Here is a 21,381-nt window from a genome sequence, read left to right as displayed (position 1 = left end):
TTTTAGCTCTTCTCATAGCTCCTGGTGTGATCCCATTGTCCTATGGTGTGACCTTGTATAGCCCATCTAGTCCTCATCATAATCTCCCACTAGTACACCACGTAGTACCATATAGTCCTTTATGTATCCTCTATGAATTGGATGTATTGAACAATATGTATAATTCAAGGCCATACTAGTTGGATTGCACAATTGGAGGCATTTGAGTCCCCATATCTACGTAAGGCAAGCATGGTCACCTCCAAAGCGAGGGGGGTCAGTGGCATTGCCACCTCATTGATAACCTTGTTAGCCCGTGCGATCCTTCTCAAGGTTTCCATATAGTACAAGGATGAACGTCATATGGTCATATTTTGTAACAACGTGTATTGGATAAACTCCGATGAATATTGATGTTCTCAAGTGTACAAACACATACAATAAGTCTTTCACAATGAAAAAAAAAACACATATAGTCATGAAATGCATACATGGACATAAAACACCGTGGGTTGTTTCAATAGGATCCTATGGATTACTCTCTTGATTTTCTTATCAACAAATTCTCATATCAACAGGATACACAGTCCTCCCAGATATTTATATGAGGTACCTGGGTTGTCTTATATATTCATGTTAATCATGCCACATGTACAATCGATGATCGAGAAGATCAATTGGCATGCATCCCTCAAGAAAAAAGTTGCAATAAACACCCGCATAGTACATTATTGCATCTCACGGAAGAGACAAGTCAAGACAAAAAAAAATCTTAAGAATTTAACAATTGCGTCTCTTTTAGCCCTTCTCAGCTTCTGGTGTGATCCCATCGTCATATGGTTTGACCATGTATAGCCCATGCGGTTCTCATCAAAATCTCCAAATAGTGCACCTCGTAGTACCATCTAGTCCTTTATGTATCCTATATGAATTGGATGTATCGAACAATATATATTACTCAAGGCGCATACTAGTTGGATTACACAATTGGATGCATTTGAGTCCCCATATCCACGTTGGGTAAGCATTGTTGCCTCTTGCTTGAGAGGGGTCAGTGGCATTGCCGCCTCCTGGATACCTTATCAGTCTGTGTGGTCCTTCTCAAGGTTACCATACTATACATGGATAAAGTCTAACAAATATTGATGTCTCTAGAGTACAAACACCTATGCTCAGGTTTCACGATTTATAAAAATCATATAGTCACGAAATGCACATATGGACATAAAATGTGTTGGATTTTTACAATAGTTTCCTATGAATTAATTGCTTGCTTTACCTCTCACAAAATTCTTGCATCTACGGTAAGAAACATTATCGACAGGATACACGGTCCTCCCAGATAATGATATGAGGTACCTGGGTTGTCTTATATAGTTCTATTAATCATGCCGCATGTACGAATGATGATCGAGCGGCTCAAGAAAAAAAAACACCCACAAGTCAAAGATAAAATCAATTATAAAAACTATGCAACTTATCTCTTTTAGCTCGTCTCATAGCTCCGGGTGTGATCCCACTGTCCTATGGTGTGACCTTGTATAGCCTATCCGGTCCTCATCATAATCTCCAGCTTGTACATTGGGTAGTATCGTAGAGTCCTTTATGTATCCTCTATGATATGGATGTATCAAACAATATGTATAACTCAAGGCCCATACTAGTTGGATTGCACAATTGGAGGCATTGGAGTCCCCATATCTACATGAGGTAAGCATGATCGCCTCCTAATCGAGGGGGGTCAGTGGCATTGCAGCCTCATTGATAACCTTGTCAGCCCGTGCGGTCCTTCTCAAGGTTTCTATATAGTACAAGGATGAACGTCATACGGTCCTATTTGGTGACAATGTGTATTGGATAAACTCCGACGAATATTGATGTGCTCAAGTGTACAAACACATACAATAAATCTTTCACGATTTAAAACAAAACACATATAGTCATGAAATGCACAGATGGACATAAAAGGTCGTGGGTTTTTCAATAGGATCCTATGGATTGCTCTCTTGCTATCCTTATCAAAAAATTCTAATGTCAACGGGATAAACTGTCCTCCCAGATATTTATATGAGGTACGTGGGTTGTCTTATATATTCCTGCTAATCATGCCACATGTACAATCGATGATCGAGAAGATCAATTGGCATGCATCCCTCAAGAAAAATTGCAATAAACACCCGCATAGTACATTATTGCATCTCACAGAAGAGACAAGTCAATACAAAAAAATTCTTAAGAATTTAACAATTGTGTCTGTTTTAGCCCTTCTCATAGCTTCTGGTGTGATCCCATCGTCATATGGTTTGACCATGTATAGCCCATGCGGTTCTCATCAAAATCTTCAAAAAGTGCAGCTCGTAGTACCATCTAGTCCTTTATGTATCCTCTATGAATTGGATGTATCGAACAATATATATTACTCAAGGCGCATACTAGTTGGATTACACAATTGGATGTATTTGAGTCCCCATATCCACGTTGGGTAAGCATTGTTGCCTCTTGCTTGAGAGGGGTCAGTGGCATTGCCGCCTCCTGGATACCTTATCAGTCTGTGTGGTCCTTCTCAAGGTTACCATACAATACATGGATAAAGTCTAACAAATATTGATGTCTCTAGAGTACAAACACATATGCTCAGGTTTCACGATTTATAAAAATCATATAGTCACGAAATGCACATATGGACATAAAATGTGTTGGATTTTTACAATAGTTTCCTATGAATTAATTGCTTGCTTTACCTCTCACAAAATTCTTGCATCTACGGTAAGAAACATTATCGACGAGGATACACGGTCCTCCCAGATAATGATATGAGGTACCTGGGTTGTCTTATATAGTTCTATTAATCATGCCGCATGTACGAATGATGATCGAGCGGCTCAAGAAAAAAAAACACCCACAAGTCAAAGATAAAATCGATCATAAAAACTATGCAACTTATCTCTTTTAGCTCGTCTCATAGCTCCGGGTGTGATCCCACTGTCCTATGGTGTGACCTTGTATAGCCTATCCGGTCCTCATCATAATCTCCAGCTTGTACACTGGGTATAGTATCGTAGAGTCCTTTATGTATCCTCTATGATATGGATGTATCAAACAATATGTATAACTCAAGGCCCATACTAGTTGGATTGCACAATTGGAGGCATTGGAGTCCCCATATCTACATGAGGTAAGCATGATCGCCTCCTAATCGAGGGGGGTCAGTGGCATTGCAGCCTCATTGATAACCTTGTCAGCCCGTGCGGTCCTTCTCAAGGTTTCCATATAGTACAAGGATGAACGTCATACGGTCCTATTTGGTAACAATGTGTATTGGATAAACTCCGACGAATATTGATGTGCTCAAGTGTACAAACACATACAATAAATCTTTCACGATTTAAAACAAAACACATATAGTCATGAAATGCACAGATGGACATAAAAGGCCGTGGGTTTTTCAATAGGATCCTATGGATTGCTCTCTTGCTTTCCTTATCAAAAAATTCTAATGTCAACGGGATAAACGGTCCTCCCATATATTTATATGAGGTACGTGGGTTGTCTTATATATTCCTGTTAATCATGCCACATGTACAATCGATGATCGAGAAGATCAATTGGCATGCATCCCTCAAGAAAAAAGTTGCAATAAACACCCGCATAGTACATTATTGCATCTCACAGAAGAGACAAGTCAAGACAAAAAAAATCTTAAGAATTTAAGAATTGCTTATCTTTTAGCCCTTCTCATAGCTTCGGGTGTGATCCCGTCGTCATATGGTTTGACCATGTATAGCCCATGCGGTTCTCATCAAAATCTCCAACTAGTGCACCTCGTAGTACCATCTAGTCCTTTATGTATCTTCTATGATTGGATGTATCGACAAATATGTATAACTCAAGGCCCATACTAGTTGGATTACACAATTGGATGTATTGGAGTCCCCATATCCATGTTGGGTAAGCATTGTCGCCTCTTGCTTGAGAGGGGTCAGTGGCATTGCCGCCTCCTTGATAACCTTATCAGTCTGTGTGGTCCTTCTCAAAGTTACCATGCAATACATGGATAAATTCTAACAAAATTGATGTTCTCTAGAGTACAAACACCTATGCTCAGGTTTCACGATTTATAAAAATCATATAGTCACGAAATGCACATATGGACATAAAACATGGTGGGTTTTTACAATAGTTTCCTATGAATTAATTGCTTTCTTTTCCTATCACAAAATTCTCGCATCTATGGAAAGACACATTGTTAACGGGATGCACGGTCCTCCCAGATAATCATACGAGGTACATAGGTTGTCTTATATATTTCTATTAATCTTGCCACATGTACGAATGATGATCGAGCGGCATACAACCCTCAAGAAAAAAACAAGAAATACCCACAAGTCAAAGACAAAAACAATCATAAAAACTACACAACTTGTCTCTTTTAGATCTTCTCATAGCTGCGGGTGTGATCCCATTGTCCTATGGTGTGACCTTGTACAGCCTATCTGGTCCTCATCATAATCTCTAACTAGTACACCGGGTAGTACCGTAGAGTCCTATATGTATCCTCTATGATTTGGATGTATCGAACAATATGTATAACTCAAGGCCAATAATAGTTGGATTACACAATTGGAGGCATTGGAGTCCCCATATCTATGTGAGGTAAGCATGGTCACCTCCTAATCGAGGGGGGTTAGTGGCATTGCCACCTCATTGATAACCTTGTCAGCCTGTGCGGTCCTTCTTAAGGTTTCCATATAGTACAAGGATGAACATCATATGGTCATATTTTGTAACAATGTGTATTGGATAAACTCCAACGAATATTGATGTTCTCAAGTGTACAAACACATACAATAAGTCTTTCACGATTTTAAAAAAATCATATAGTCATGAAATGCACACATGGACGTAAAACACAGTGGGGTTTTTCAATACGATCCTATGGATTACTTTCTTGCTTTTCTTACCAACAAATTCTCATGTCAACGGGATACACGGTCCTCCCAGATATTTATATGAGGTACCTAGGTTGTCTTATATATTCCTGTTAAGCATGCCACATGTACAATCAATGATCGAGAAGATTAATTGGCATGCATCCCTCAAGCAAAAAAATGCAATAAAAACCCACATAGTACATTATTGCATCTCATAGAAGAGACAAGTCAAGACAAAAAAAACTAATGAATTTAACAATTGTGTCTCTTTTAGCCCTTCTCGTAGCTCTGGGCGTGATCCCGTCGTCATATGGTTTGACCATGTATAGCCCATGCGGTTCTCATCAAAATCTACAACTAGTGCACCTCGTAGTACCATCTAGTTCTTTATGTATATCCTATGAATTGGTTGTATCGAACAATATATATTACTCAAGGGCCATACTAGTTGGATTACATAATTAGATGTATTAGAGTCCTCATATCCACGTTGGGTAAGAATTGTCGCCTCTTGCTCGAGAGGGGTCAGTGGCATTGCCGCCTCATGGAAAACCTTGTCAGTCTGTGTGGTCCTTCTCAAGGTTACCATACAATACAATACATGGATAAAAGTTTGACGAATATTGATGTTCTCTAGAGTACAAACACCCATGCTCTGGTTTCACGATTTATAAAAATCATATAGTCACGAAATGCACATATGGATATAAAACGTGGTGGGTTTTTACAATAGTTTCCTATGAATTAATTGCTTGCTTTTCCTATCACAAAATTCTCATATCTACGGTAAGACACATTGTTAACGGGATACACGGTCCTCTCAGATAATGATACGAGCTACCTGTATTGTCTTATATAGTTATATTAATCATGCCACATGTACAAATGATGATCGAGTGGCATACGGTCCTTGAGAAAAAAACAAGAAACACCCAAATAGTACATTGTTGCATGTCATAGGGGAGACAAGTCAAGAAAAAATTTCATGAGAATTACCAAGATGTGTCTCTTTTAGCCCTTATAGATTCGGGTGTGATAATGTGGAGTGTCGTCTTATGATGTGACCTTGTATAGACCATATGCGGTTCTCATCAACATCCCCAACCAGTACACCGTGCAATACCATTGAGTCTTTTATGTATCCCCTATGAATTGGATGTATCGAACAATGTATATTACTCATGGCTCATACTAGTTGGATTACACAATTGGATGCGTTGGAGTTCCCATATCCACGTTTGGTAAGTATTGTTCGCCCCTTGCTGGAGAGGGGCCAGTGGCATTGCCGCCTCATAGATAACCTTGTTAGTTCGTGTGTTCCTTTTCAAGGTTACCATACAGTACATGGATGAACATCATATGGTTCTATTCTGTAACCATGTGTATTGGATAAGCTGCGACGAATATTAATGTTCTTTAGAGTACAAACACATATGATAAGTCTTTCACGATTTAAAAATACCATATAGTCACGAAATGCATAAATGGACATAAAGTATATCTCAGGTGCAGTTTTGTACAGAACTGTGAAGTCGAAATTTGGCGTAGCTTGTGGATTTTGCCCATTTTCATTGACTTCATACTGACATAACTAGCTTCAAGCATGCAAAATTATGGTACCCATCAGCCCAGTAAAACAGGAATCACATCCAGTTGGTGCCTAACTGTTGGAATACAAACAATAAGCTGAATGTGAGCCCTAAATCATCAATGGCAACTGTATGTTATATGATGTTGAACAACTGCTGAATATCTTTTTGTTTTGTTAACAATGCGTACCATCTAAATATTATTACATAGCTGATCTGGTCAGCCAATGAAGAGTTCAGATGGTGTCTGATGGACCGGAAAAAAAATTGAACACGAGATGTGTTTGGCTGGAAAGAGACCCCAAGATATTTCACTCATTCATCATCATATAACCCCGTGATAAACATACATTCTTCTTATGTCCAACAATGCCACAGTTAGAACACCTTGCCTCCCGCCTAGGCTTCTTAGAGCTTCTCTCAACAGAGGGGCATCCCCCAGCGTTATGTGCCCTGCTGCGGCACACAGAGCAAAAATGAGTCCTTGACACACTAACCCCATAACCAGGTTTGGCTCTTGCTAGATGGTATTTCGGTTCTTCCCAAGGAGGATCAGACCTGCAAACACAGCACATTACATATAAATTAGCATATGTGTTAAATTATGACTGTTTCACTCATCCCTTCCATAGGTCTTCCAACTTCAGGGGCCTTTATATTTTAGCTAATAGTAGTAGATAGAAATCTTACCTGGATAACATGGTAACATATCATACCCATATGCTCATATATCCCACAGTCGCATTGGAAAAAGTTTGTTGCCATATCAACCTGAACCTCAAATGCCGGTAGGACCACCTCTCCCTCTTCTCCGCCTCGAAGTGAACACCAATATACCTTGTCCCCCAAATGATCTCTTGCGCAGTATATGAAGCAGATAGAAAAATCTGTACCTCGAAAATATTATACAAGAATGTAGATCTTGCTTGTATGCTTCTCGATCAATCCGCCGCTATTTAGCAAGACCCGGCCCTGCATTGCGGAGATTTCAAAACTAAGTTAAAATCAGGACAGTGATCGTTAACCGCTATACATTACGAACTATGACAAAATGAATTAACAATCTTTCTCCTCAAAGTTCTCCTCCTCATCTCTCTGGAATTGTAGCTTATTGTATCCTCTTACAAACTATTTAGCTCCTAGATGCTGTCTTGCTTCTGCAAGCAAAACTAGAACAAATAATACCTAGTGTTTTTATAACTGAATGGTTGATTATCCATTGTTCTACAACTGTCTATTTAACTTAGAATTTAAGACAAGACAAACCTGAAATCCGCAGCCATCCATACTGGGATGGAAATAATATTGCACTAACTATCTATCTAAACAAGAAACTAGCTAAGAATGAAAAAAAAGCTAGCCATGTATGAACAATACTAAGAAAAACAAATAAGACAACAAACCTCTTCTTCCATACACGTGTCGACTGGGGTGATTCTGATCCGCGCACATGGGAATCCTCATGTGTCAGTTGTTCCTCTTGGTTATCATATGACCTGCACATAAAGGTGCAGAGTCCCCAAGTTAATTAAATTCTTTATTTATCTATGAAACAAAAAATCATTGTAAATCTGATTTAGAATACACACCACCATTCGTAACAAAAACATCTCCATCAGTCAAACTATAAGACTAATATCACTCTGAAACAACTTTGCTTCTCATAAGATATCCATTTGCTTCTCGTATATGGCCCAGTCCTAAAAAAGTTTCAGTGATCGATTCCTCTAGACGTTGACACCAACTTGGTTCATAAACATTCGGCCAATTAAAGTTGGTTGCTCTAGGTTATAATCTGTAAGATTATCTCGCCTGTTTAGAATCAGGTGCGCTTTCAAGCTCACCATCAATTCGATATTTAGCCGGTAGTTCATGGGGCTAATTCGTCCCAAGTGCGTGTTGTACGGGTCCTTATTCAACAAATTAAGATACATCGCAAACTGAAACTCTACGTACCTGTTTCCATGACACAGGCGATGGTGGCGAATCGGAGAGACGGGCCGCGGCTTCATCTGGACAAGGCATCGGAACTTCCGCTACCTGCGCTAAATCTGGCGCGGCCGTTGCTTCCAGAGCTCGTGAATTCGACGCTCCGGCTTGGGCTGCTGCCCTCATCTCTCGTCTGGTTTGCTTCTTCTCCGTCGAGCCAAGGCGAATCTAGGGATGGAAATCCATGGTGGAGATGAGAGAGGCGGCGGCGCTCAGCGAGAGCTCGAATAAGAAACCAGACGGGGAGATCTGACCTGAGTGAACCCTTAGAGCAAGTCTAACAGACCCCGTATATTTTCGCCCCGTATAACACGAGTAAAGGGCCCTGTATCCAGTTTTCGCCGGCCAAAAACTCGGACGAGCTAGCAGAGCCCGTATCCCCACCCCGTAAAACAGAATAGCTCGTCCGAGTTTTTGGCCCCTCAAAACAGGGTTTTAGACAGCAATTTGCAGAACAATTTCACATCGAACATAGCACATCCAAAATATGTGATGCATAATTCATAGTTTTAACATCACAACACGATCATAGGCAATGTTCAAGCCACGGAATTCCCAAATGTGATCAACCATCAAAGGATCCATCACCATCGGCGCCACCGCTCGCCGGAGACTCACCTTGATCACGAGCTTGACGCGCAGCCTTCTTCCTCGCAATGATGTCCGCCTTGGTCTCCTTCCACCACGCCAGCTGATCCTCGTCCATGCCGTCGGTGCGCATCATCATGATTTCCCTCTCCTCGGCCAAGAGCTCCTTCATGGCCTTGGCTTCTTTGGCTGCGATCATCTTTATGTCAAGCTCCTTCCTTGCTTGCACCTTGGCAAGCTTCACCACACTCTTCTTGTCGGTGATGAGGAGCTTGGTCTCCAACGTCTTCATTGTCAATGCCTCCTTGGACTTCATGAGTTGATCCAACTTCTCCCGGAAGCTAGGCTGCTTCTTGTTCTACCTTGACCCTCTCCTTGGCCTTCTTGTTGCCCTCGGGCTTGCCGGTGTTTCTCCCACTCGTGTCCTCCGCTTCATCATCCATGGTGAGAAGTGCCTCCTTCTTGCACTTTGGCTCGTTGTCCCTCAACTTCCACTTAGGAAGATGTTGAAGGATGTCAAAGCAATGTTGGAATTGAAAGTCCTTGTTCTTGGAGCCGGCCATTTCCTTGTACCTTTGTTTAGCATACGTGGGCTGCTCAACAATAGTATGAGAGGAGATGTTTCCACATCATGAACACATAATATGGATAGCTTGCATCATCAACACAAGGAAAACTTACATAGTCCCCCGGCACGCATCCACTAGGGGGGTTGTCGGCCACTTGATCCATGGCAAGCACTCCAACGAGAACAAGCCGGCTTGATGATGTTCCATCGGCCTTCAAGTGAGCGGTAGGATCCGTCCGCCATGCTCTTCGTGCGAGGCTTCAGCTGGTGGTATAGATCCTCAATGCGCCGCCGTAGCGCTTGCCGCCTTGGTCCACTCCGGTGCACGCATCCATCCCCACCTTGCTCCAAGCTCGGACCAAGATGGTGTCTTCGATCTCGCCGTAGTTCGCCGTGCGTGGCTTCGGCGTCGACGAAGAACCGGCGGCAGCCGGATCAACCTCAACCACCTCCTCCTCGTCACCCTCATCCTCCTCTTCCTCGTCAATCTCTTCGACGTTGCACTCGGCATCGAATGCATCCATACCGGCGTCCAAATTCACCGCGGATTCGTTGAGCATGTCCATGTAGGATGTTGTGGACTCAACATCGAACACCTTGTCTACGTCAACGGAGGATGGCGGCGGCGCGAGCGGCGCATTGGACGGAACGGAGGGAGGAGAGGGCGTGGCCTTGGAGGGCGGTGGAGGCGCGAGGCCGATGCGGTTGATGGCCTTTGTCCGCACCTTGGCCGGCGCGACGCCCTCGGCCCGACCGCCTTGCTCTTCGCCTGCCCTCTTCTTGGCGGCCGGCGGGGCTTCGGCCGAGAGGCTGCGGCCGGCGGCCGCTGCGGCCGGCCGGCGCGAGTGATTCGAAGAATACCTTCGGAATCCTCTTCCTCTTCGACGGGATGGTGGCGGAGATCATGACCGACACCGCCCGGCGTTCGGCGCGGCTCCGACGGCGACATCGACCACCGCGGGCGGAGGAGATGCATCGCCGGCGGCAGCGGCTCTTGCGCACGGTCCATGGAAGCGGGATCCGGCCGGGAAGGGCGCGGGGAGGAGATCGGTCGGCGGCGGCGGCGGTTGGCTTCGACGAAATGCTTCGCGCGGCGTGAGGTGGGCGATGCTCGGTTTCACCCACTATCCCCGCTCCCACCCCGCACAAGTAGGGGGCGACGACCCGCCCCGTAGTCCAAAACAGCAAAAATCGATGCGGGGGACGTTTTTACGGGGCATGCTAGACGGCCGGGTAGACGCGAAACCCTCAAATCGGCGGTTATTATATGGGTTTGCCCCTTTTACGGGGTCTGTTAGACCTGCTCTTAGGGCGGCCATCGACCTGCATCACCGGTGGCGTCAGGATCTAGCCGGAGGGTCCGCTCTGTCTCGTCTGACGCAGGAAGGAGGCGACTGGATTTCGAATTAACTGGGCTCGGTGGATCCTGTCCAATACCCCACGTCGGCAGCGGGCCACCACCGTATAACATACGAAAAGGTGCTATGTATCTACGGCGCATCGTTCGTATTTGCGGAAATGGCTGGTCAAACGTCCCCGCATGTGGGCCCGGCACGGGAATCTCATAGCAGCTTCCGACGCGAGCGATTTCGACCGCGCCCCATTTCGCCTTCACCAACGCATTTTCGACCACTCTGGCTTTGCTCTGCAGTCTGCACTCTGCACCGCGCCGCGCCGCCGCTCGCAAATCCGCCGCTCCAGTCGCCCGCTCTCCCAGCAAGCCAGCCCGCCCGGCCATTGCCGCCGGCGCGGAGACTCATGGAGTTCCGCTTCCGCGCCGGCGACCGCGGGCCCTCCTCGTCCGCCTCCGGCGATTCCCCGCCGGTACCGCGCTCTCACCCCCACAACGGCTGCTTCGCTGGTCCAGGCCTTCAAGGTAAGCGCATCCGGAACCTCTCATCCGATCTCATCCCTACACGCGCCCGAATCCCTGACAACGCTCCGCGCCCCCTCCGACAACCAGGGCCACTGCCGCCGCCGCCATCGACCGAGTGGGAGGCGGCGCGGCGGGAAGGTATTATTCAGATGGAGGTGCGGCGGCGTCTCATCGAGGAGGAGGTGCGCCGCGAGTTCGAGGCCAAGGGCGACCTCGCCTTCGCCCACGGCGGGTTCCTGCCCGACCCGTTCTTCCCTCCCGCCCGCCTCATGCCGCCGCCGATGCATCCGCCCCCGCACGCGCTGCCGCCGATGCCTTTCAAGGACTTTGGAGCCTGGCATGGCTTCAACCAGTTTGGGCCTCGCCCGCACGCCGGGTTTGGGGAAAGGAGGAGGTTGTCTCCGCCGCGGCCGAAGCCGAAGCATAAGCTCCAGCTGCTTGAGATCGAGCCCTCCGGGAGACCTGAGGTGTGTGCGCGCTCATATCTTTCTCGTTAGATTGATTGTTCTGACAAGGGCATTGCCATTCTACTACTTCAGAAGTTCTTTTTCCAGATTAGGCATAAAAACTAAACTACTACCTGGCTCAGATATTCCTTCTGTATTTATGCTCTGTCCTCTCATAGTTTTGCACGCTATCTGTTTCTTTTTGGCTTAACGGTGATGTACACTTTATCTTCATTTCACTTGGCCTGGACTTAACTTAGCAGCAGCAATTATAGTTTTGTGCAAAGTTCAGGATCTCTCATCAAGCCATGCATAAGTGAGCAATCTTTTTTTTTTTTTAATCTAGAATGTTGTTTTTCTGATTACTTCACTGGAACACCATACCTCATAGAATAGCTCCATACTAGAAGGACCTAGCGCGCTTTGCCGCGCCGTTTTTGCTACTGTCGTTTAACTACTGCCAAATTTCAATACCTTCTATAGTTTGTACTGTTATTTCAATACTGCCCAATTTCACAACGTTCCATGAATTTGGCCATTTTAACAACCTATGTTATTCAACGATCAGGCCTGCTATAAGGCATGCCAAAAGATAACTAGCTTCATAACTTACGATAAACTTATATGGGGGTGAATTTGTGAAATATAAATACAGAGATCCAAAAATAACTCAAGGTAATAGCAGAAACAACATAGAATCTAGAAACAACTTGGTCTAGAGAATGGCCATGACAAAAAGAACCACTCTTGTAAACTTCAAGGAGTTTTACCCAAAAAAATATCTGGTCGTTACTTCTAGTGAGTCTTCTTAAAAAATACTAATTTTGTTTTAGAATTTCTGAGATAATATTGATACCCTTGCAGAACATACATGAACTAAACAACCTGTTGTTATTTGAAAATAGTCTAGAAGATGTCAATATCCAACTATATTGCAGCCACACATAAATAATAGATGGATAGTACTTGGGTACCAGGTAGCCATATGTCATAAAAGTGAGATGGTAAAGGCTTAGATGGTTGGCACGAATGAGAAGTCTGATTTTTTTTTTTACTTGCACTTGCAGCTAGTGACGCATAATTTATTTTGCAAGGGACAATAAGAAATAACTTGATGGCGGAATCAGTAGAGATCTTACCTTTGCACTGCATCCCAAGTTCTTTCGGATGAAAGAATGGATTTATTTCAGTGGCAATAAGCGGATTTAATTAAATTGTTAAGTTTTTAAGATTCACACTAAAACTGTTCGACCAAGTTTTAATATGTATCATGCAAACCTAGTCAAGCTATAAGGTTTTATTCAGGGCATTCTTCATACTTAGTAGGTGCACAAGATCATCAAGATGTATTAGTGCCAAACAATGCACAAGCTGCTTCTGGCTGTTAAAATAAACAATGATGTTGTCATATATTGGATTTGAACATAAGGAAAAAGTTGATGTATTTAATCCAAGAATACATATTGAATAACGTTTTTTGCAAGCTGAGTGAAAGCTAAACTATTTCATAAGGCATATCAAGGAAATTATATTGCGAGACAAATAGACAGCTATGAAAAAAAGACCTTGCATTCAATTTTCAAGTTCAATTGGCAAAGTTTACGGACGTTGCTGATAAACAAAAAAAAAAACTGTTCAGCGCACAGTGATGCTCCACTAGCAAAGTATGTGCATAAGTGAGCAATCTTTTTTATCTAGAATGTTGTTTTTCTGATTACTTCAGTGGAACACCAAACCTCATAGAATAGCTCCATATTATTGCTCTTAGATGACAGAAACACCCAGAAAAAAATATGGGCCCAGATCAGAGCTTAAAATGATTGATTGTTTCCCATTGATTCTACTCATGTCCATGCATTCCTTTAAATTGGTGGTGTCGGTATGTGTAGAGAGATAGTTTGACCGTGAGAGTTAGTTTCATATGCTATTCTTCCAGAGCTGCAGGTTTTTGTTACATATGCACACCAAATTAACTACTGCACTGAAATGTTCATTTCAGGCTCCTTCATCAAAAACAAAGATCCAGAGGATGAAGAGGAAGGCAGATACAATTGTTGGACCCACTGTACCAAAGAATGTACCAAAGAAAGTACAGAAACTAACCAAGGACTGGAGCTGTGCACTATGCCAAGTGAGTGCAACTTGTGAAGCTGGACTTAATGAGCATCTTGAAGGGAAAAAACATAAGGCGAAGTTCGCCCAGTGTGGAACAAGCAAGGCGATAACTGATAGCAAAGACAACTTGCGGAAGATCACCGGGAATAAGAGTGGAATAGAACCTTGCGATGAACCTAAAAAAATATGCATACTAGTAGATGGAGAGTTGCATGAAGTTGTTCAGAAGAACAACTACCTGTGGTGTGATCGCTGCAAAGTCAGGTGCGATAGCAATGTGACCATGGCTGGCCATTTGCGGAGCAAGAAGCACAATAAACGAAACAAGGTTTGGTCATCGATAGAGGCTGTGCGGATGGATACCAAAATAAATGAAGATTTGAGCTCTCCTTGTGAAAGTAAGGTAAATACAAATGACTCTACTGAAACTCAAGCCCTAATTAAGGGCAACATAGACATGGCCATCGAAGTTGAGGAATGTGGCCTTGTAGAAAATCCAGTGGAAATTGAGAAAGAAAACACAAGCATGGCCAGTGAGGTAGAAAGTACAAACATGGCCAATGCATCTGTGGAAACTCCAGTTGAAACTACGATGGAAAGCACGGACATCACAAATGATGCGAGGCATCTTGTGCCAACAGAGGAGTAACACTATACCTTGATGTTTACATATGCGTAGCTCAGTTTCATCATGAGATCTAGCTTTTCTCTTACCACCCGTACTTAGTGTATAGGGTAACAATAATACATATGGGCAGTGTTTTCTTGTTAAGTTTCTTGACCATTGGTAATCATGTATGGCGTTGGAAATCTTGCAAGTCTATGGGTCCAGTGCAATAGATGGCTTGTAGGATATCTAACTTGATTACTACTGTCCAAGCAGCTTTGCATGAGAACATTGCTCACCAGATCTATGTATTATTATGGGATATTTGATCATTTGCCACACATTTATCTGAAATTTGATTATTTGCCACAGGTCATAGGACCACCACATGTCAGTGACACAGGGTGTGGCAGATAATTAAATTGCAAATAAAAGTGTGGCAAATTGGAGAGGATGTTTTTCACTTGGAGAGGATGTTTTTATGTAGAATTCCCGCTGTGAATTGTACCTTAGCTGAATCTGGTACTTCTATGTAGTTTTGATTTTTGCCCTCCGTTCACTTGTACTGTGCCTGGGATTAGGTGGGTTAGCTCGTGACGAGTAGGGTTCCTTCGAGCCAACCTTACTGTATTCTGCAACATGTACTCACTAGTAGCTGTTTTAGAAATAGTACTCACCCCTCCCTAATCTATAGGGGCATATATGAAATGTCAGGCCCTGAAGTTTTAGTTTCCCTGAAATATCAGTCCATATGAAATTTTAGGATCAAATAAATGTTACTTGCAAAATATTTGATACTGAAAATTTGCATGGATGTAGAATATGCGCCTCCTGAGTATCATGGATCATTTGAAAGGTGATATCGGAACATTTGCACTGGGCATTTATGGAGTTTGCATCTTTAGACCATTTTTGCCAGAATGCCCTTGACAGGTTAGCGCAGCGCAGTTTAGCTTATGTGCTGCTGGAAAAGAACAATAAATCATGGTACATCTGAGAACTCGGAACGCCCTGGAAAATCTTGTATCTGCGTTGCTCGGCTGTTCTACCTGCTCTCATTTTAATTCCAGTTTGTTATAATCTTAAACAAACAAATCTAGTTATATAGCCTGTACACCTATTACTTCTGAAGTAAATCTAGACTGATATCTGCCTTGGCTTACTTGCTTTGTTTACTCAGAATATGATAGCTGCTTTTTGTTAACTTGCTGGCTACTGTTCCACCTCTTTTTTGTGCAACGAATGCAACACAGACATATTATATCCTTGCATCTTGATGAAGAGAGAGAATGACAGATACCAAATATCAGGTGAAAATGCTCCCGATCTGTTTCCTTTTATAAGACGTTTTGACAGGCTTAATTGGCTCGCCAAAATGTCGTATAGAAAGGAATGGAGGGAGTAGTAGATTTAATGAAAAATAAGGTGTAAACGTTTCTATAATTCTTAACTGATTTGTCGTGCTCGGAAAGGTTATGATCTATGTTTACAACGTTACTTGAGAGATATATGACACCGAAAGTTTGCATGGCTGTAGAGTATGTGCTTTCCGAGCACCACAAATCTTTTGAGAGACAACTTAGAAATCTTCTGCACTGAGTATTCATGGAATCTTGGCAAGCTTGCAGCCAATAAGCAACCCATGGTCAGAATTCTAGTGTCTGAACATTGCTTAGCTGTTTATCTGGTAATAATGTTTGAATTCCAGATAGTTATTATAATCTGCACCCGAAAATATCTACTAGTGTAACCTGGACACCATGGCCAGTAGATGGTACTAGCTTATTCTTTTACCTAGTTTTTGCATTACATGTAACATGAGCATTGACCGCAATGTGAGTTTGTGACCTTCTGAATATCACGGAGCACAGGTGTTGTCTTGGTACTGAATTTCAGACTAGCCACAGTTCCAGTAGATTTGAACTGATCAAATCTTTAGTCATGTACTGTAACACACATTAGAATGCCTGTCGAAGGGTGCAGTTTCACTTCCTAATAAAGTTGCAGCTAGATTACATCACAAACACCACACGGAGGATCGAATAAAGCCCAGAATCTAACACCACGCACGCATATTTTACATGCCCTTGAATATACAACTTGTGCTTGAACAAAGGCTGGATGGATGGAGCAGCTTCCCTGCAAGCCATCATCACAACAAGTGAGATCAGGCGACGAGCTGTTTCTTCTTGGCCTCGGCCTCGTCGGTGGCCTCCACCTGCTCCTTGGCCACCCGCATGTCCGCCTCCGCTGCCTCCTGCTCGCTCTTCGCCGTCGCCTTCCGCACCATGCCCACCACGCTAGCCTTCACGTGCTGAAACCACTCCTGCACGGACACGCCGAAAGACGCGGCACCCCTTTGCGCCTTGGCCGCCGCCGGCACCTCCTCCTCCTTCCTTCCGCCGGTCTCCATCTCCCTTGCCTTGGCTGGAGGTTCTCCTGGTGGTGTGAGAAGAGAAAGGAGAGACGGGAAGAAGCTAGAAGCGTGTGTGTACAGCGTTCATTGATCGGTGCATATATGTGTTTTGTCCCAGTAGCAGCATCTAGACGCAACACGTAGCCCTAGAGAGATGCTCTGCTGGCGCCTCCAGGGGCTTCCAGGTGGGCCTGCTTCAGGGCGAAGCAACCTTCGTAAAGGGACGGCGGCGTTGCGCTCGTGATGTTGCATCACGCTGGATGGCCACCGTCCGATCTGGAACATCTGAAACGAGCGGTGGATCATCCAACACCGACCGCCTGTTTCTCGTGTCGTCGCGTCATCTCCGTCGGCCGGCGGCCACGCTCTAGATTCCTGACACAAGCAAGGCTTCCGTTCCCCTTACCTCGATCTCGCCGGAGCCGTCTTCCCCCGCGCCGGTGAGCAACGCGCCGCCCGTCTTCTTTTCCTTTCTTTTGCTTTCTTTCCACGTCCTCTTTGCTTGCGGCCGACACTCAGCCGTCGGCGGCCCGTCTGCTTTTCTCTCTTGAAAATAATATTACTTCCTCCGATTCATATTACTTGCCACAAGTACGAATGTATCTAGAACTAAAATATATCTAGATCATCTATTTTAGTGGCAACTAATATAGATCGGAACGAGTATCTTATCTTCTTCCGACATCAATTCTGTCTTTCCCCTAGGTACTAATTAACACCTGCTGTTTGGTTTTAGCTGACGGCCAGGACTCCATGACCACGGACGGAGCACCAGCGATGATGATGCCGGTCGACGGCAGAGGCGCCGACACCGAGCTGGATGACCTGCCCGAGGAGATCGTCACCGACAAGATACTCATGCTGCTGCCGCCCAAGGACGTCGGCCGCTGCCGTGCAGTCCGGGCGTCATGGCGCAGCGCCACCTCGACGCCCGAGTTCATGCTCGCCCACCACCGCCGCCAGCCGTCATTCCCCATCGTCGAGCGAGAGTACAGGCTCGGTGTCTTCCGAGCCTCCCGCAGCAGCGGCACAGCATGCCTCCAACCGCTCTGTCCCAGGGGTCACAACGTCTCGCTCCACGCCGCCGGCGATGGCTTCCTCGTGATGTCTGTACCATCCCGGTTCTACATCTACAACCCGGTCATCAACCAGATTGCTCCCCTGCCGCAGCCTGAATTTCAGCACACAAACACCATACTCGGCCTCTACAGCCACGATGCAACCGGGGAGTACAGGGTGCTCTGGTCTTCAGTGGTTGATCGGACACAGAACGAAAGGACGCTACATGTCACCACAGTGGGAAGCAACCAGTCCAGGAACATCGGGGTTCGAATGTCGACAGCAGCGTCGTCGCCTTCACGAGAACGAGCCTTACTCGAGGCGCTGCCACGAGACCGTTACTCTGCATATAATCCACCGGTCCGCCACCGTGGCAACCTGCACTGGAAGCCGTAACGTGAGATCATTGTTTTCGACACCGCCACCGAGTTGTTCCGGTGTATGCGTGGCGCCACCCACTCGGGCTCTCCGGGGAAGTTGTTCGACGTGCATGGGAAGCTTGGTTTGTACAGCCCGGATGCCCGCTTCAAATATATGGATGTTTGGGTGATGGAGGACTACGAGGCTGAAATGTGGGAGTTCAAGTACCGGATTGACATGGCATCAATAGAGGCATCACGCTCTCTTCATTTAACTTCTCCCAAAAAGGAAAAGAGAAATAGAACGGTAGTAGCCATTAATCCAATGGCGAGAATTATCAGCGAGATGTGTATGCTCAACGAGCATGAGCTGTTGTTCGGCTATGACGATAAACACGTGTTGCGCTGCAACATTGATGGCAAGCTCTTAGGAGCGACCAACATTGAAAGGGGACAATATATTATGGAGCTTACTCGCCATCGCTTCAAAGAGAGCATTATTCCGATTCCGTCGAGCAAGATGCAAGAAGAAAGATGAAAAGTTCCCATTATCCGCCGAGCAAGATGCAAGAAGAAAGATGAAAAGTTCCCATTCTCCGCCGAGCATGTATGGAAGGTTCAAGCTTTCTCTTGTCCTTGGAATATCTACTTATCTATCCTATGTGAGCCATGCCTTTTGTGCTTAGCTCTTCCTATTTATTAGTAGTGCTAATAGAACATGCTATTTTGGATTGTCGCGGTTGCACTTCATGCTATCATGCTGTGGTGCTTATTATGATGTGTTGAACATTATGTTTTAATGATCAGAAACATGAACATGTAGTGTCAGTTCTATTATAACTTTCCAATGTTCTTGCCCAACTCCAAATTTACCTTCAGTATGCATTGCTATGAAACACGAGCGGCAGTAATGGTGTACAACAACGGTTTCTCCAAACCGTTGATGAACACCCGTAATGCCAGTTGTATCGTTGAAATCCGGATTTTTTCTCTTACTATATTTTAAAATAACCGACCAGGCCTGAGTGGAGTGGAGTGGAGACTATGGCCGCTAGTTCATTTCTGATTTGTCGGTTTTCAAGGGTTGCACTCAACCCATATTTGAACAGGTGTGAGTCCCGTGGTTACTATTTTAAATTCCATGCTTCCTAAAAGATAGCATGCCATCAACCATGTTTGCTAAGAAAATAGTGTTGGAACAAAAGGCATCAAGAAAATATGGAAATATACAGTCTTTGTCATCATGCTATTTGGATGAATACTTGCTCTTAGAAACTAAGAATTGCATTTTCTTTTTGTGGTTGTTGCATTTTTTGTGTAAATGGATGATAGTTTTATCTTCATTGAGTATGTGATGCCCCGTGGCTCTTGCTCTTTTGCGCCGTTACACTTTTGTGAAGAATACTTACCTTGCGTTGTTGTTTGTATTTGGTACTCAATTATCACTTCTTTTTGTCTGATTGTTACTTCAGTAACAGCCATGTTGACATTTTTGGGCAAGTGATTTGGTTCTTCTTTTGGAGGATAATTTTTTATTTTTAAAATGGAAGACTTTTGGATGGTCGCGGTAGCACTTCATGCTATCATGTTGTGGTGCTAATTATGATTCTTGAATAAGTATTCATATTTAGAAATATAAACATGTAGTATCAGTGCTATCGTAACTTCCAAATGGTTTTGCCCAACCCCAAATTTATGTTCAGTTTGCATTGTTATGAATCACAATATTTTAAAGTAACAGTTTCCCAAGCCGTTGATGAACATCCGCAATTGCCAGTCATGCCGTTGAAAACCGGATTGCTTCTCTCACTATATTTTAAACTAACTGATCAGGCCTGAATGGAGCGGAGACTACATCGCTGGTTCAATTATGATTTGCCGATTTTCGCGTGTTAAACCCAATCACATATTTGAACACCTGTGAGTGCCATTGTTACTATTTTAAATGCCATGCTTCCTAACAAAATGGCATGCCATCAAACTGTTCAAACATGTTTGCTAAGAACATGGTGTGGGAATAAGAGGCAATAAGAAAACATGGAAATATTCAGTCACAGTCATCATCTATTTTGGTTGAATACTTTGTCAGAGAGGGATACTCTCTGCTCTTAGAAACGAAAAATTGCATTTTTTTTGTGGTAATCGCATTTTTGTTGTGTAAATGGCTGATAGTTTTATCTTCACAGTTAGTATGTTATACCCTGTGGTTCCGGCTCTTTTGCGCCGTTACATTTTTGTGGATCATGCTAACCTTGTGTTGTTTGTATTTGGTATTACCTCCGTTCCAAAATGTAATACAGTAACTTAATTAGCACTTCTTTATTGTCGGTTGTTACTTAGTAACGGCCATCTTGACATTTTGGGCAAATGATTTGGTTCTTCTTTTGGAGGATAATGTGCTATAACAACAAAAGATTTTGTTTGGAGAAATGTACCTCGTGATTCTCGCCAAGTTCTTTGTTTCGTGTTGTTCTTCGTGTCAAGGAAATGTTGTTTTTTGAGTACAAATATTTCGGGAATGCTCTCTTGGGTCCAGTTAAATGTGCTTTTGTCTGCTTTTTTGGTTCATCTCTATCTAGACTGAGATTCGTGATGGCTAAAGTATGGCCAATTTAAGACAAACCAATAGTATTTTCATGTGGCTCGTGTGGTGACCTGCCATTTTAGTGATGTTTGGCTGGACAAAGAGTTCTAACTTTACCTAATCTTGTTCATGTGGATCAAGCCATCAATTTAAAATCCAGAAACTTTCCTTGTGTTTCTCTGGGCATTTAATCATGGGCTGGCTTTGCAAAATATGTTTCGCTGCAATAAGCTTATAGGATTAATTTTGTTATGCATTAGAAGCCATATAAACAC

General features: G+C 44.0%; 2 protein-coding genes and 1 long non-coding RNA gene across 4 annotated transcripts; 1 reads left to right on the top strand and 2 right to left on the bottom strand.

Annotated features, from left to right (window-relative positions):
* Positions 1–6,471: 6,471 nt before the first annotated feature.
* On the bottom strand, positions 6,472–8,761 carry LOC124684382. Of its 2 annotated transcripts, XR_006997001.1 has the most exons (6): positions 8,743–8,761; positions 8,456–8,656; positions 7,903–7,995; positions 7,190–7,471; positions 6,690–7,057; positions 6,472–6,574 (listed from the first exon to the last, which is right to left on the bottom strand). It is a non-coding gene; the product is annotated as an uncharacterized LOC124684382 (long non-coding RNA). The 2 variants fall into 2 exon arrangements; XR_006997000.1 differs by lacking the exon at positions 6,472–6,574 and having other exon boundaries at positions 6,640–7,057.
* A 2,641-nt stretch (positions 8,762–11,402) lies between these two features.
* LOC124684380 lies at positions 11,403–15,079 on the top strand. The gene is made up of 3 exons (XM_047218701.1): positions 11,403–11,520; positions 11,608–11,987; positions 13,987–15,079. The coding sequence occupies exons 1-3, from the start codon at positions 11,403–11,405 to the stop codon at positions 14,728–14,730; spliced, it is 1,242 nt and encodes a 413-aa protein (XP_047074657.1). The 3' UTR covers positions 14,731–15,079.
* Positions 15,080–16,855: 1,776 nt separating this feature from the next.
* On the bottom strand, positions 16,856–17,101 carry LOC124663272. Its single transcript, XM_047201000.1, has one exon. The coding sequence runs from the start codon at positions 17,099–17,101 to the stop codon at positions 16,856–16,858; it is 246 nt and encodes an 81-aa protein (XP_047056956.1).
* Between the last annotated feature and the right edge of the window lie 4,280 nt (positions 17,102–21,381).

The sequence above is a fragment of the Lolium rigidum genome, chromosome 1, assembly GCF_022539505.1.
Source record: "Lolium rigidum isolate FL_2022 chromosome 1, APGP_CSIRO_Lrig_0.1, whole genome shotgun sequence".
Lineage (NCBI taxonomy): Eukaryota > Viridiplantae > Streptophyta > Magnoliopsida > Poales > Poaceae > Lolium > Lolium rigidum.
Note: the sequence above shows the minus strand (reverse complement) of the source record. Positions and strands in the feature narration are given on the sequence as shown.

What these genes read in the sequence shown, in the direction of transcription:
- LOC124663272 (XM_047201000.1), bottom strand. Translation starts at nt 17,101, where the DNA reads ATGGAGACCGGCGGAAGGAAGGAGGAGGAGGTGCCGGCGGCGGCCAAG.
- LOC124684380 (XM_047218701.1), top strand. Translation starts at nt 11,403, where the DNA reads ATGGAGTTCCGCTTCCGCGCCGGCGACCGCGGGCCCTCCTCGTCCGCC. An exon ending in CGCTGGTCCAGGCCTTCAAG is followed by an intron (nt 11,521 to 11,607) that starts GTAAGCGCATCC and finishes TCCGACAACCAG; the next exon opens with GGCCACTGCCGCCGCCGCCA. An exon ending in AGCCCTCCGGGAGACCTGAG is followed by an intron (nt 11,988 to 13,986) that starts GTGTGTGCGCGC and finishes TCAAAAACAAAG; the next exon opens with ATCCAGAGGATGAAGAGGAA.